Genomic DNA, 12,552 nt, shown 5'->3' on the forward strand with positions numbered 1-12,552 from the left:
TATCTGTCCTCAGTGGATAACTTGAGCTTGTCACTGCCACTCAGCATCTTCGTTACTCTTGTCTGTGGAACTGGGAATGGCCAGTGTGCAGAACAGAGCCCAGTTAAGTTTTATCAACTGAGCCCTGCGCAGAACTGCCAAATTCCAACTTTTTACTGGTTTTCTGAATGGCATAAGCTTTGTGATTTACCTTGGGTAATTTTCATGCTACACTGAAGGCATTAACTGACCAAAGCTTTACTCAAGGGGCACATTTGCTTTCAGTGAAAATTCCTCACTGCATGAAAAGGTAGAAATGCAGCAGCAAGGCAGGTAGTGGGTGCAGCTGCAAATTAAACTATCTTGCTTTTCACTCAGTAAAAAAATAACTCCACAACTCTATTTGTCCTCAATATAACTCTAAAAGCCTACAAGCAACAAAAAGACAGATTTGCCCAAGTAATTTAGTTACACACACAAAGCTGTTCTGTTTTTTGTCTTACAGCTTTAAGGCATGCTGGTGATGAACACCGGGGAAAAAGAAATCTTCAGGCAGGATATGAGGCAGTGGTACATGGAGCAACAGTAATCGACCTACCTAATAACAGCATTTGTAGAAGCATCGGCATCTGAGGAGTTTACCAGCAAAATATCTGTCCCCGTGGGAGCATCCTCCGGAACAGTGGCAAAATACGTATTAAAGGCAAACGTGGGGACGTTGTCATTGACATCATCCACTGTGACAGCGATGGTTCCAGTGCCAGTGAGGGCAGGAGATCCTGTGGGGAAGGGGGAGGGGGGGTACAAAGTGCTAGAGGTTACAAACACCAGCATGCTGATCGGAGCCCTGCCAGCCCCGATTTGGAGCGGAGCGCTTGAGCATGTCACAGCTCACAGAGCAAGGAAGCCAGCTCAACACAGACAACAGGGTCAGGTCTGTTTCAAAGTCATCTCGACATAAAGTACAAGTTGTGAAAGACACAAAAAAATAAAAAAGTTATTATTTTTCTTGCTCCATCTAATTCCAGAAATATTTTGTAATACAAGCTCAGTGGAAAAAGATGGTCTTGGAACTGCTCAGAAAGCCTTCCTGTAACTATTAGGACTAATTTGAAGATGTGGTTGACTTTCCCATTCCTCTGCAAGAAGACCTTCGAAGGTGGCATGCTGACAGACGTGAAGACTCCAGCCCTCAATTTATTCACCCACAGAACAAATGGAGTGGAAACAGTGGCAAACCCAGCTTTCCGCGTGGCTTTTCCACTGCCGGTCGCACCCTGACCTGGGGAGACCTTCTGGGAGCGGGTGAGAAGGCTGCAGTGAGTCTCCAGCCCTGTTGAGACTCATTCTCTCCACAGAAGCAACCATCTATAGCAGCAAATAATGCTCGCTCCAATGGGATACTGGCTTATGGGAAATCAGGCTGAACTTATTTAACCCAGGGCTTTCATCCTCCTTGCTATTCTAAACTTAACTCTGATGAGCACCAAGGAGCATGAAATAGCATGTTTATTCATGTGCAATCTCTCAGTGTTTGTCCTCTTCAGCTTTTCCTTTGTCAAATCCAAAAAAAGACAATGAAGACTTTTACAAGTTCATGTTAGTTTGTCAGTCCATTCATTACACTTCTTTTAAGCCAAGAATCAGCAAGACATCTCCTGCTAACCCAATTCTTCCCCTGGAGGAAAGGCATCATTTCTTTCTTTGAGTACTTAGGAAGGAGAAGGAAAAAGTGATAGCAGAGCATGAAACACTTCAGTTATGGCCGCTTTTACTCAAAAGACAGATGACGACCATGCCTCTTTTACCCAAGATTGCATTGCTTTCCCCTTCCATCTCAGAAACACCAATTCAGCATTTGCTGGAGTGGGATAAAGCGAGGATACTGAAAGGCTTTGGGCTGGAGATTGGTGCAGTCCTTGCTGCAAGGCAGGCACATTACACGGAGCTGTCACTTGATGGAACACAGGCAGCCCCGCGTGACCGCCCCAGTCCTTCCAGCCCGGCCAAGGACTGGGCCACTGCTACCCATGGTTACTGCTGCAGCTCAGCCCCGGGGCTGGCAAGGAGGCTGGCTCTGCTCTCGGGCCTCTCTGCTCCTGGCAAGGGCTCCAAACACACAGTTCTTACATAAAAGGGAAAATAGCAACCCATTTTCCCACATGTTAACCCTTGAAGGATGAGGAAGCGAGGCGGGAAGAAGCTGGGAGCAGCCTCAGCACGGGCAGGAGGGTTTTTCACCACAAAATGCTTGGCAGCAACGTGGTTTAGTGCCCAAACGGCCGAATGACAGAGCTTCCAATTGAAAGGTGTTATAAATGTCACAAGGCTGGGCTTGGAGGCTGCTGATCAGAGGGGAAGGATCACAAGGCCGAGGAAAGAACGTGCAAGCCAAGGAGTGTAGATTTCACATCACACAATAGAGGCCTTTCTCTGCTCTGCTCTGAGGTAATTCACTCTGCCAATTAATATGCTTTCAGCCAGGAAGGTTGCATTAAGGCAATAAGTCTGACTCATTTTTTAGCCTTTTTTTTTTTTAACTAACGATTTTGTCATTTAGCCAAACACATATAGATAGAAAAGCCTGCAAAAGTGCTCTTGATTGCTGAAATATTGCCTGTGAAGTGTTTATTATTACTGCATTAAAGGAAAGAGAGTCCTCAGCGGCGTTTGCTGCATGTGTCATCAAGCTCTGGCCTTCCAAACGCATTTTATTGACATTCATCTCGCAGCTAATGAAATGAAAGGTTGAAAGTTGTAAAGTTTCGCAGCTGATTAAACAATTTATATATAATTCAGAAATTAATCTTGGGTAAGTCACATTCAAAGAGCATCAGTAATGCAATTCAGCCCGGAAAAGAAAGCTAACTCACAGCTAAAACCTGAAACTCGCTGTTTCAAATGTATTTGCTAAGACAAAGCCAAGGCCAGAAAAATCACACATCCCAGAAGTCCCATTTTAATTCAGCTGTTTGTAGCATCCCAAGTCACTGGTCCTCGGTTCTAAACCCCAAACCTTTCTCATCTTACTTGGATGGAAAAACTCACATATTTACATTGGTTTCCTGTCTGTGTAGTTACCCAGATATGGGGTTTTTTTCCCCTCTAAGTAAAATATCACGTCCACCAAATTAATCCTTTATTCTATTACACCAAAAGACAAAGTTGCAATTTCACAGAGAGTCCTCAAAGCTTTTACTCAGTCGAAATTAAATGACTAGCTCACATTTCTGCAGTTACTGAGAAATATAAGAAGAGGAAATTACAAATGAAGTAATTTCATATGGAAAAGAAATAGCTCAGGGCCAAATTCTACCGTCCTCAGTGAACTTCCAGTGAAAGCTGTGCTTGCATAAGGACCACAGAATTTGGCCCTTGGTAATAAGCAGGTTTCATAAAATGTACATGTCATATTTGTGGTGAGAGAAGAAGTTTCCACAGTCAGGCTGAGTTCCCAGACTTCTTAGTTTTGTTTCAATAGCAAATCTTCCCCAAGTCACTTAATTCTTATTATGGTAGAGCATCACCCCTATTTCAATATTTTGCATAAATAACTGCAGTAAATTTAGTGTAAGTTCGGCAATATTAGCCAAGCACACAAGATGACCCCAAACCATTCTTAATAAACCAGCCATGTTACAACCTATCTAAAATTGCTGTACACAGCCACACAAGCCTCTGAGTACTTTTAAAAACAGCCCTGAGGGCTAAAGCCACAAAGAAACATACACTTTTCCCTTAGTGAACTTGCATTAAAAATTTCTATGATTTTTCGGCAGAAGCAGCCAGTATTTCTTTGTCAGACGCTCCTCATCTAGAGCATTTCTCTAGTGTTAGACAACTAATAAGTTTTTTTTCCAAATCCCAAAATACTACATCTCACAGAGTCTTAGAATATCCAAGTTGGAAAAAGAGTTTTCTAGAAGGATGGAGGAGTGAAGCAACCAAATGACGAATAATGAAAGGACATAAAATTGACTATGTGAACTAAACAGGAGAGACTGAATTGTCTGTTCCCGTTCAGCGAGTATCACATCTTTAAATTTTATAAGATGGTGCCATTCATATAGAATTGGGATTATAGTTGTGGGTTTCCCATCTCTGTGGGCTGAGGTCTGTTTCTATGAACTGCACAGTTTATTTCCTAGGTGGCAGCTGTACATATACACTAAGCAGACAGTCCCACAAACGTCCACACACGTCATTGTTGAAATAGAGATTAACCTGGGATGGTGTCAAAATAGCAACGCTGAGTTCAGGGGGAAAACTGCTTCCCACGAATGCTCTTCCAAAAATTTCAGCTTTTTGCTTACATCTGCAAGTAAACATGCGTCTGGGGATGAAGAGAAGGAGCAGATCTTGAGAGCCTGTGGTGGAGGATGAGTTACAGAGAGAGAGGTTATGAGAGGCCACCTTGGGCTGGGCCAGCACTGGGCTGTGCTCCCCTCTCTGCACGGGACACTGGGGAAGTGACATAAAAACAGCCCTGGGGAATGTGGGGCAGGCAGGCAGCAGCATGGGGCAGGATGGCTCTTGTCACAGCAGGATGGGACTGGCACTGGCAAAGAGCTACAAACAGGTTTTCTGCTCCATTCATCCATGCTCGCTTGAGGCTGATCACCACCAAAAAATATGATGACATTTGTAACTTTTTACTTTAAAAGTTGTAACAAGCACTCTCAATTTTTTCCTCTCCCTGTCAAGGAGAGGTGGGATGAAATATGTTGGCTCTGTACAGTAATTCAAACAGAAGAAAGGGAACAGAATACAGGAAGGTGATGGTGGGGAGAAATACCATTTAACCTGGCAATCTTTGCTTTTCAAATGCTGCATAACCAGCAAAGAGAGGTCAATTCTTATGATGGATGAACTCATCATAAGCCACTTATTGCCCTCACTTGTGCTGATGCTTCAAAGACAGCAGGTCACCCACAAGGGATGCACCTAAAGACTGTTTTCACTACTGCCTTGGTCTACCCATGCAGCCTTGGAAGAAGAGAGCACCATGCCCCATGAGCTTGTCCCTTGTTCTGAGGAATGGGGAAGGTGACCTCTTTGGGCTCCCTGGGGCTCCCCAAAATACGTGGCAGCGTCTGCTCTGGTACATGTTCAGCTCTCCACACCACATCTGGGTGACTGGGGAGTGATCAGAGCACTTAGTGCACTGGAGCAGCAAGAAAAAGCCATGAAAGGAAACTTGCAAAGCCATTTAGGTGTTTCAAGAAAGCTCAGGAAAAGATGATGCTATTGGAAATTATCTCGGCTGCGTGGTGCTGCTTGGCTCACAGCAAAAATTAGAAATAGGAGAATGTGTCCAGCACGCCATCCACATATTGTTTGAAGCCTTAATGGTTTCTAGGTCCTGTCTGCACCATGCTTAGCACAGCAGATAGTAAAACCATCATTCCTTTCAGAAACCAGGAACTCAGAAGTTTTTGCCAGCATTAAAATATCAAAATCACATGCTAGAAAACTAACAATAAACTTAAGCAAAAAACTCCACAGATACATTTCACTAAAATGAAAAAAAAAAGTATTAAAATTAAATAAAATGAATCTAAATGACAAATCAAGACTCATCCTGCAAGCAGTTTACCATGTTTTGTGGTAAATTAAACACATCATTATCCTGAAAATTGGAAAGCAATTTAACAGAAATGGAATTTTTGCCTCAGTGAAACGTGTTGCTTTGCAACAAAGCGGATTTCACTTCTCCAGTCAAACACTCAGTGAATGAGTCCCAGGACTAGGAGTTGTATGTGTTATCACAGAGAATTAACTTTTTCACTCAAGTAAACAAGGCCTGTCTCACAATAAAGTGGCCAATCTTTCTAAATGCATTTAAATGCAGACCGAGTGTGCTGAGCCTCACTCAGCTGGTGAGTTTTAAAATAAACACAGAGCTACATTAAGTGAATATGCAACAAGCTTGCATTACACTTTGCATTTCCAGTGCACACGAGGCTTGGTTTGGAACATGGATGACTTTAACTAATTTTCCAAGAACACAGAAGAAACTGTGTGTGAAATGAGAAAAAGTCCTTTCTACAAGATTGTACCACAAATATTTGTCCTGGCTGGGTATGTTGACTGTGCTTTGTTTTCTTCTTACTCAATTTTTCACCACAGGCTGTCATGCTAACTCTTAAAAAAACTGGTGAACCTAGATTATTTTGAGACAAAAGCTAAAATAAGTGGCTAATAAAAGATATTAAACAGTTAGAACCAATCCATACTCTCAATCAGTTCAGTGGATGACTGAATGAGACATGCAGGAAACTCAGATTTTCAAAATTTCTGAGTATGTCAAATTTGAGTTTATCTCATAGTTAGATACAAAGTAGTAGTTGACACCCAAAGCTGATTTAACAGAACTTGAACTTCAAAAACCAAGGGAATAGATTGGTAGTTGGGGCAGATCTGTACTTTTGCAAGGATTATTTAATAAGAAAAAAAACCAACAGGAACTTTCTGTACTACATCAGTTATTAGAAAAGAGAGTATCAACCCCTATCCAGCAGCCTAAATAAACTGGGAGCAAACAGAACTAAATCTGAGAACATAAAAAGTGAAAACAAAATAATAAATTATTGACTAGACCAGAGCCCAACCTTGTTCAAGCAACAGCACGTCCAGCCACATTTAGGCTGGTGCATGTGCATGAAACCAGAAACTCACACCTGTTCTGAGAGTGCAAAAGAAAACTCTGTCCCATAACAGTAATAACACAATGGGATCTCTCATCTGGTCTTATCCACATGGGTTTGAAATTTGGATACCAAAATTCCTGACTGACTGCATCCCATGAATTCATTAAGCTTTGGAGCTTCAGGACAGGGGCAACTTCACATTGCAAGGAATGTAATGTGCTGTTGAAAGAACAGGAGCTGCAGGCACACAGAGAGACAATTTTAAAGCCTCTAGTGTATATACATATTTCCCTATCCCTGTTTTCCTCCTCTGATCAGGAGCAGTTTCCTGCAGCTATTAACCCAGAGAGGTAAAAACAAAAAAAAGCTGGAGCACTGTTACAGACCTACAGGCACACAGACACAGACTGAGAAAAAAACCCATGCAATAAAGTATAATATATATATATAGCACAGCTTCAAGATATTCAACAATCTCACACGTACATACTGCACATTTCTTAGCCAGAAATGCAATCATTTGCAGAGCAAGAGGCTGCCTTTACCAAATGTTTCAAAATAAGAACAATTAAGGAAAATTCTGAACTTAATGTTCATAAAAACGGTGGCACATGGCAGGTTGTAAGGGTGCAAGGAAGGAATTGCTCCCTGCGAGGGTGGCAGGGCCCTGGCACAGGGAAGCTGTGGCTGCCCCAGCCCTGGCAGTGTCCTAGGCCAGTTTGGATGGGGCTTGGAGTGACCTGGGCTAATGGAAGGTGCCCCTGACTGTGGCAGCAGGTTGGAATTCAATGAGATTTAAGGTCCCTTCCAGGCAAAATCGTTTTATGATCTCCCTGTGCCTGCAAAAAGAGTGGGCATGGCCATGTGCTCCACCCAAGGCCTCTGTGGCAGAAGCGAGATTGAAACAAAGTGGAACTGCAGCTCAGGAGAAAGGCAGAGCCATTAAAAAAAAACTTTCTTAAAACCACCAGATTACTCCTCCTTGTTGTAAGTTATTGCTGTAAACAGTAAAAACAGAGAAGCTGGCTCCTGCAGGGGCTGCTGACTAAGGCAATTTTTGACAGCTTGTGACTCCTGAATATCCCACAGCGAAATTCCTGTAATGCACAATTTTGAATTACGCTTTAAGAACACCCTGTATAGACAGAGAAGATTAACCAGCAGGCTAAGTGTTCAGGCCATATGTGCATGTTTTACTTGCTTTATCCTTGCAATTAAGGCTTCCTGAAATTGTAGCTTTCTATTTGAAGATTGAGCTAGCTGACTTACAATTTATAAGGTGCAATGTTTAATTTAAAAAACTGTTTAAGATCACCAAGACTAGAAAAATTTTAGTATTTTCTCAAAGGCTGATAAACTGCTTAACAACTACTCCAAGTACTCTTCTGCAAAACAGATTACATTCAGAGATCTCATTAGCAGATATGAAACAGAATTTCACAGGCAAGTGATGTAAGCAGAAGAACAATTGAAAATTAAGTTTGATGTAGAAGTTCCAAACTAATCAGAGCAAGGTGGATGAATGAAGACATAAGGGAGGAAGTGCAACAGCTTGCAAACTGAAAAACAGACAATTCTTCCTAACTTGAAAATGTTAAAGTATTAAACATTATATTCTTGCTTGTTTTCCAGTTTAAATAAATTAACCTGGATTTTTTTTTTTAAGAGCTATACCCGGTTATTTCAAAAATAATGTCAAAGTATTAACAGTTTCTAGGCTCTGAGATAGGGCAAGACCCTGCTATTAGACTGCCACAACCACAAAATGCCACTCTCAATTCTCTTGTCTCCTGATTTTAGAGATGGTAAGACAATATGAACATTATGAACTCATTGATGAGTGTCACCATCTCAGTTCTCCCTATTTATTTAGAAATAAATTTTAAAAATCAGGCAGAACTACTGCATCAACAGTTTTAGTATCAGTATCAAAAGAGCAAAAATAATAAAGACAGTGAAACAGAAAACCACTAAAACTAGGCTAGAGCAGACAGCATTGACACAAGGAAGAGCTTCCATGAATACAAAGAAATAAATGGAGCTGGGACAGAGCCCAAAATTCATTTTGAAACAGCTGTGCCATAAAACAAGGCCACAGAAGAGAGCAATCCTTCTGTCAACTGCTAAGCACCAAGGTGAGCAGCAATCAGCTTCATTTAGCTCCCCAAAGCCTCAGCAATGGGTGTATTTAGATATTGCACAGAAAACATGGCAAACAGGGCATCTCTAGCTGAAATAAGTGAGTTGCCTGTATGTTTTGAAAGCAGCAAAATTTTAAGACAGCTAAATTTGTTCTAAAAATAAAATTAATTCCTTTCAGACAATGCCTTTTCACACTGAAGGTTCTGTGTTAGGTATAAATACAGTGTCTGCTAAGGAAACAGGATGAGTACAAGTGTCTTTTAGTCTAGCCAGTTAAATCTCACACAATGTTGAGTCTTAAGACTTCCTAAACATTACTACAAAACACAGATGTCCTTTTGTTGTTGGGAAATATCTTGAAATGTGTTAAAAAACCAACACAACTGCACTGTCATCTTTCATTTGATTTTAGAATTGAAGGGAACCAAAAGCCAAGCTCAGAAGAGAATTCCTGAGAAGGATATAACCTCTCTGCTTGGTCTCCCTCCTACATTCTTAAAGGAAAGAATGCATAAGTTGGGGACCAACACTTCCTAAAGAAAAAACATATGGTTGTTTTTCATCCGGGCCAGGGATGTATACAGAGAACAGCTAACTAAATAGAATAACCAGTTCACTGATTCATTTCTTTCAGGACTATTTATCCAAATCAGTAAATAGGTTATTTAAGCAAATGAAATTAAAAAAACCCAAAACACAGGAACACAGCTTCTAATTAGAAACATCACAATTTGATTTTGGTTTTATTGCGGCAATGTGCCATTCTGACCAACCCAATCAAGAGATGGTGGCTGCAGTTTAAATAAACAGTAGTCCTGGGCAGTGAGCAGGTTTCCAGATGTGCTACTCCACATCCCTGCAATCAATAAATAAAAGGAGGAGGACTGTTGGAATGCTAACATTTGTCCAGAAAATTGCTCAAAGAGTTAAAGACATGGATGATAAAAGCAGCTGCACCAGTTCTTGTCATGCTGCCAGAACTGAATGTTTACCTAGTGCCGCATCCCCACCAGATGGGGTAAAAAAAAAAAAAAAAAAAGCAGAAAGTTCCTTTTCCCAACCATTTTGCCATGAAGAAAGGTACAGCAAAGCAGAGCAGATTTATGTGGTACAAGCAGACCCGTGAAGACACATTCAAATAGTTGTGTGTAGGTTTCTTGGCATTTATGTTAGCAGACATTCTGGGGCAGCATCTGCAATGCAAACACTATCCTGTTACTCCACAGTCCATCACCTTGCCTGTCGCTGTATTTATAATTCATGCACTCTGGCCTTACAGCTCGAGCTGCAAGAGGGTCTCTCAATTGGGATGGCTGAGCTTCGGGATTGAATTATGTTCTATTTCTCGACCAAAGCCACAGGTGTACAACTCTGGAAGATGCTGAATGTTCCCAATGATGGATGCTTTGCGTGTCCACATAAATCCACCAGCGTAGAGCAGCGGCCCAGTATCCAATGCCCAGCCGCAGGGAGAGCAGGGTGGAAGTGCAGAAGTGAGGGAAGAGTGATGACAAACCAAGGCAGGAATCACAACCCTTTGTGCAGCCTGCCTAGTGGAACTGGGCACGAGGCAGGCTGCACAGACACAACTCACTGAGCTGAGTCCCAGAAGTCGTTCTGTCCGTCCTTTCCCTCCCCCAGCACGCAGGGAAGATTCTCCACCAACCTGTGATCCAGCCTGAGGAGCGGGTGGAGGATTAGCAGCCAAGGCCAAGGAGTAGCTGGGCCAGAGCCAGGACAGTGCACAGATCACGACTGGCTTCCCTGGGCCTGAGGGGAGCCCTTGCTTGGAAAGCACTTCAACAACCGCCCGCACCCCCACTGCTGGGGCACGTGGTCCCACTGATCCCCCACCTGACCTGTCCCCAGCGCTTATGAGCAGCTCAGCTCTTCATCACTCATGAGTCTCGCACGCCCAGGGCTAAGATCTGCTCTGGGAGAGCACTCCAGTGTGCAGTGAAGAGCACAGAGATCCCTGAGGGCACAGGCACTGTATTCTATGCAGCCACGCTGGCTCCACACTTTACCACATCCCAATCTTTCCCTTGCTGTTATACTCGGCGTACCTGCTGCCAAAACCTGCTGTAAATCTCTAAATGTGCATTGGATGGACACCTCGAGATAAAAATAATGAAAAATTACAGGTCATCCTTCTTCCAGCAGCTTCCCTTACACAGGCTAAAGTAACACAGCAAGAATCCACAGTCACAACTTGATGAAGTGAAAATAAACCTAAGAAAAGCAAGAAATCCTTGATTATGGATAAGGAGACCAGGAAGACAGCCAAACCTAAATTGGGAATCCATTTGTTCTTATGTCTAAGGGTGCTTCTAAGTATGTATTGTGTCTGCTTCCTGGAAAGAACAGGAAGAGTTGGCATAGAATTCTTTAGGAGCAGGATATCATCTCTGAATGCTTCAAACCAGTCAGTGTAGCCTATAAAAATTGATATCCAGACACCAAGAAAAATGGGAGGAGGGCTGGACAGACAGTATTTTGCTCTTGATGGACTTTTCCTGAGTTAACTGCATCTGGATGTGTACCATGATTTTTATCTGTAAAAATCCCCCAAACCTTAAATCAGATGCACCATATATGGCAAGACTCTTCTGTGGGCTGCTAAAGACTACTTGAAAAGACTGTTTGTTACAGCTAATAAAAGCCAACCTCAAAGTGCAAAGGATATTACCTTTTCCTTGACTCATTTTCAAATATAATATGGATGTGGACAATTTCAGACAAGTCTGTTTTTTCCAACACTTTGTGAGGCACTGCTTCCCTACTTGTATTGCATGAGTATTTCTGGATGAACGGTCTGTAAGCAAAGTCCTTCTTACTAGGAATTATCAAACAAACACAAACTAAGAGACTCAGTAGAAATGGTTATGTTAGACAAAGAGCTGGACGTGCCTGCGAGAGTTTCTTTTATAAACATTTAGCAGCTGCTCAAGAACATAAATACTCCAAATGCTTGTATTATCCATTTCAAGATTGTGTCATTCCCACCTTTTTTGCTAGTGTGGCAGGAAATACACCATTCAATGAAACAAGCAATGACTAGCAGCAGCCAGTGTGGTACCACCTGGATATCTACTATGACTAAGGTTCCCATCCCACTTGCATGAAATCAAGTTAAGTTTTGCCACTGATTTCTACTGAAGACTTCCACTTTCCTGTGATTTAGATACATCATGACGAGCATAGTTTTCAATGTATTCTTTGCTGGTATGAATTCAGAACAAGTCCTCAGTGCAACCAGAAGATGACAGCTAATGTTATTTACCAGCCTGGTTGAAAATTATCCCAAATGACACCAGCTGTGGATTAGTCAGGTTGCAAACTGAAGCACAGTAGAGCAGCTACATTTAGCTTGAAGTTACTACTGAACAGCTGCTGCAGAACGCACTTGCTAGTACATTTTAACACTGGCAGGAGAGCATGGGAACTTGTGAGTTAGCTTTACAAGAACATAGCAAATTTAAAAAGGAAGTTTCAAAGTGTTTAATCAGTGCGATATCTACATGTTTAAACACAGGAACTCATAAAACATGCTGCTGTTCTTGTCAGCCACTTATGGCAAAGGTCCCATGCACACTTCATGTATTAATGTCTCCCTGGATTACCTGAAACTCAGATGTCTCCCAACACAGGTAAATATTTTCATTTGGGACTGCTGGATTCAACTGCTGGTTAAATCTCCTGGATTGTGTGGGGTTTTTAGGAACCAGAGGCTAGGTAAAGCCTGTGCTCTGGTAAAACTCTTGGTTACACACCGTGCTAG

At 42.1% G+C, this 12,552-nt stretch overlaps 1 protein-coding gene across 1 annotated transcript in view; it reads right to left on the reverse strand.

Annotated features, from left to right (window-relative positions):
• The window catches only part of FAT4 (FAT atypical cadherin 4), a 119,540-nt gene that overhangs the window by 33,932 nt on the left and 73,056 nt on the right, over nucleotides 1–12,552 (reverse strand). The window contains exon 7 of the mRNA XM_054283824.1: nucleotides 578–758. Within this exon, the coding sequence (XP_054139799.1) occupies nucleotides 578–758 (181 nt within the window). The remainder of the gene's footprint in view (nucleotides 1–577; nucleotides 759–12,552) is intronic.

This window comes from Melozone crissalis, unplaced genomic scaffold, assembly GCF_028551555.1.
Source record: "Melozone crissalis strain CALT ecotype California unplaced genomic scaffold, PUWL_Pcris_2 ptg000039l_1, whole genome shotgun sequence".
Lineage (NCBI taxonomy): Eukaryota > Metazoa > Chordata > Aves > Passeriformes > Passerellidae > Melozone > Melozone crissalis.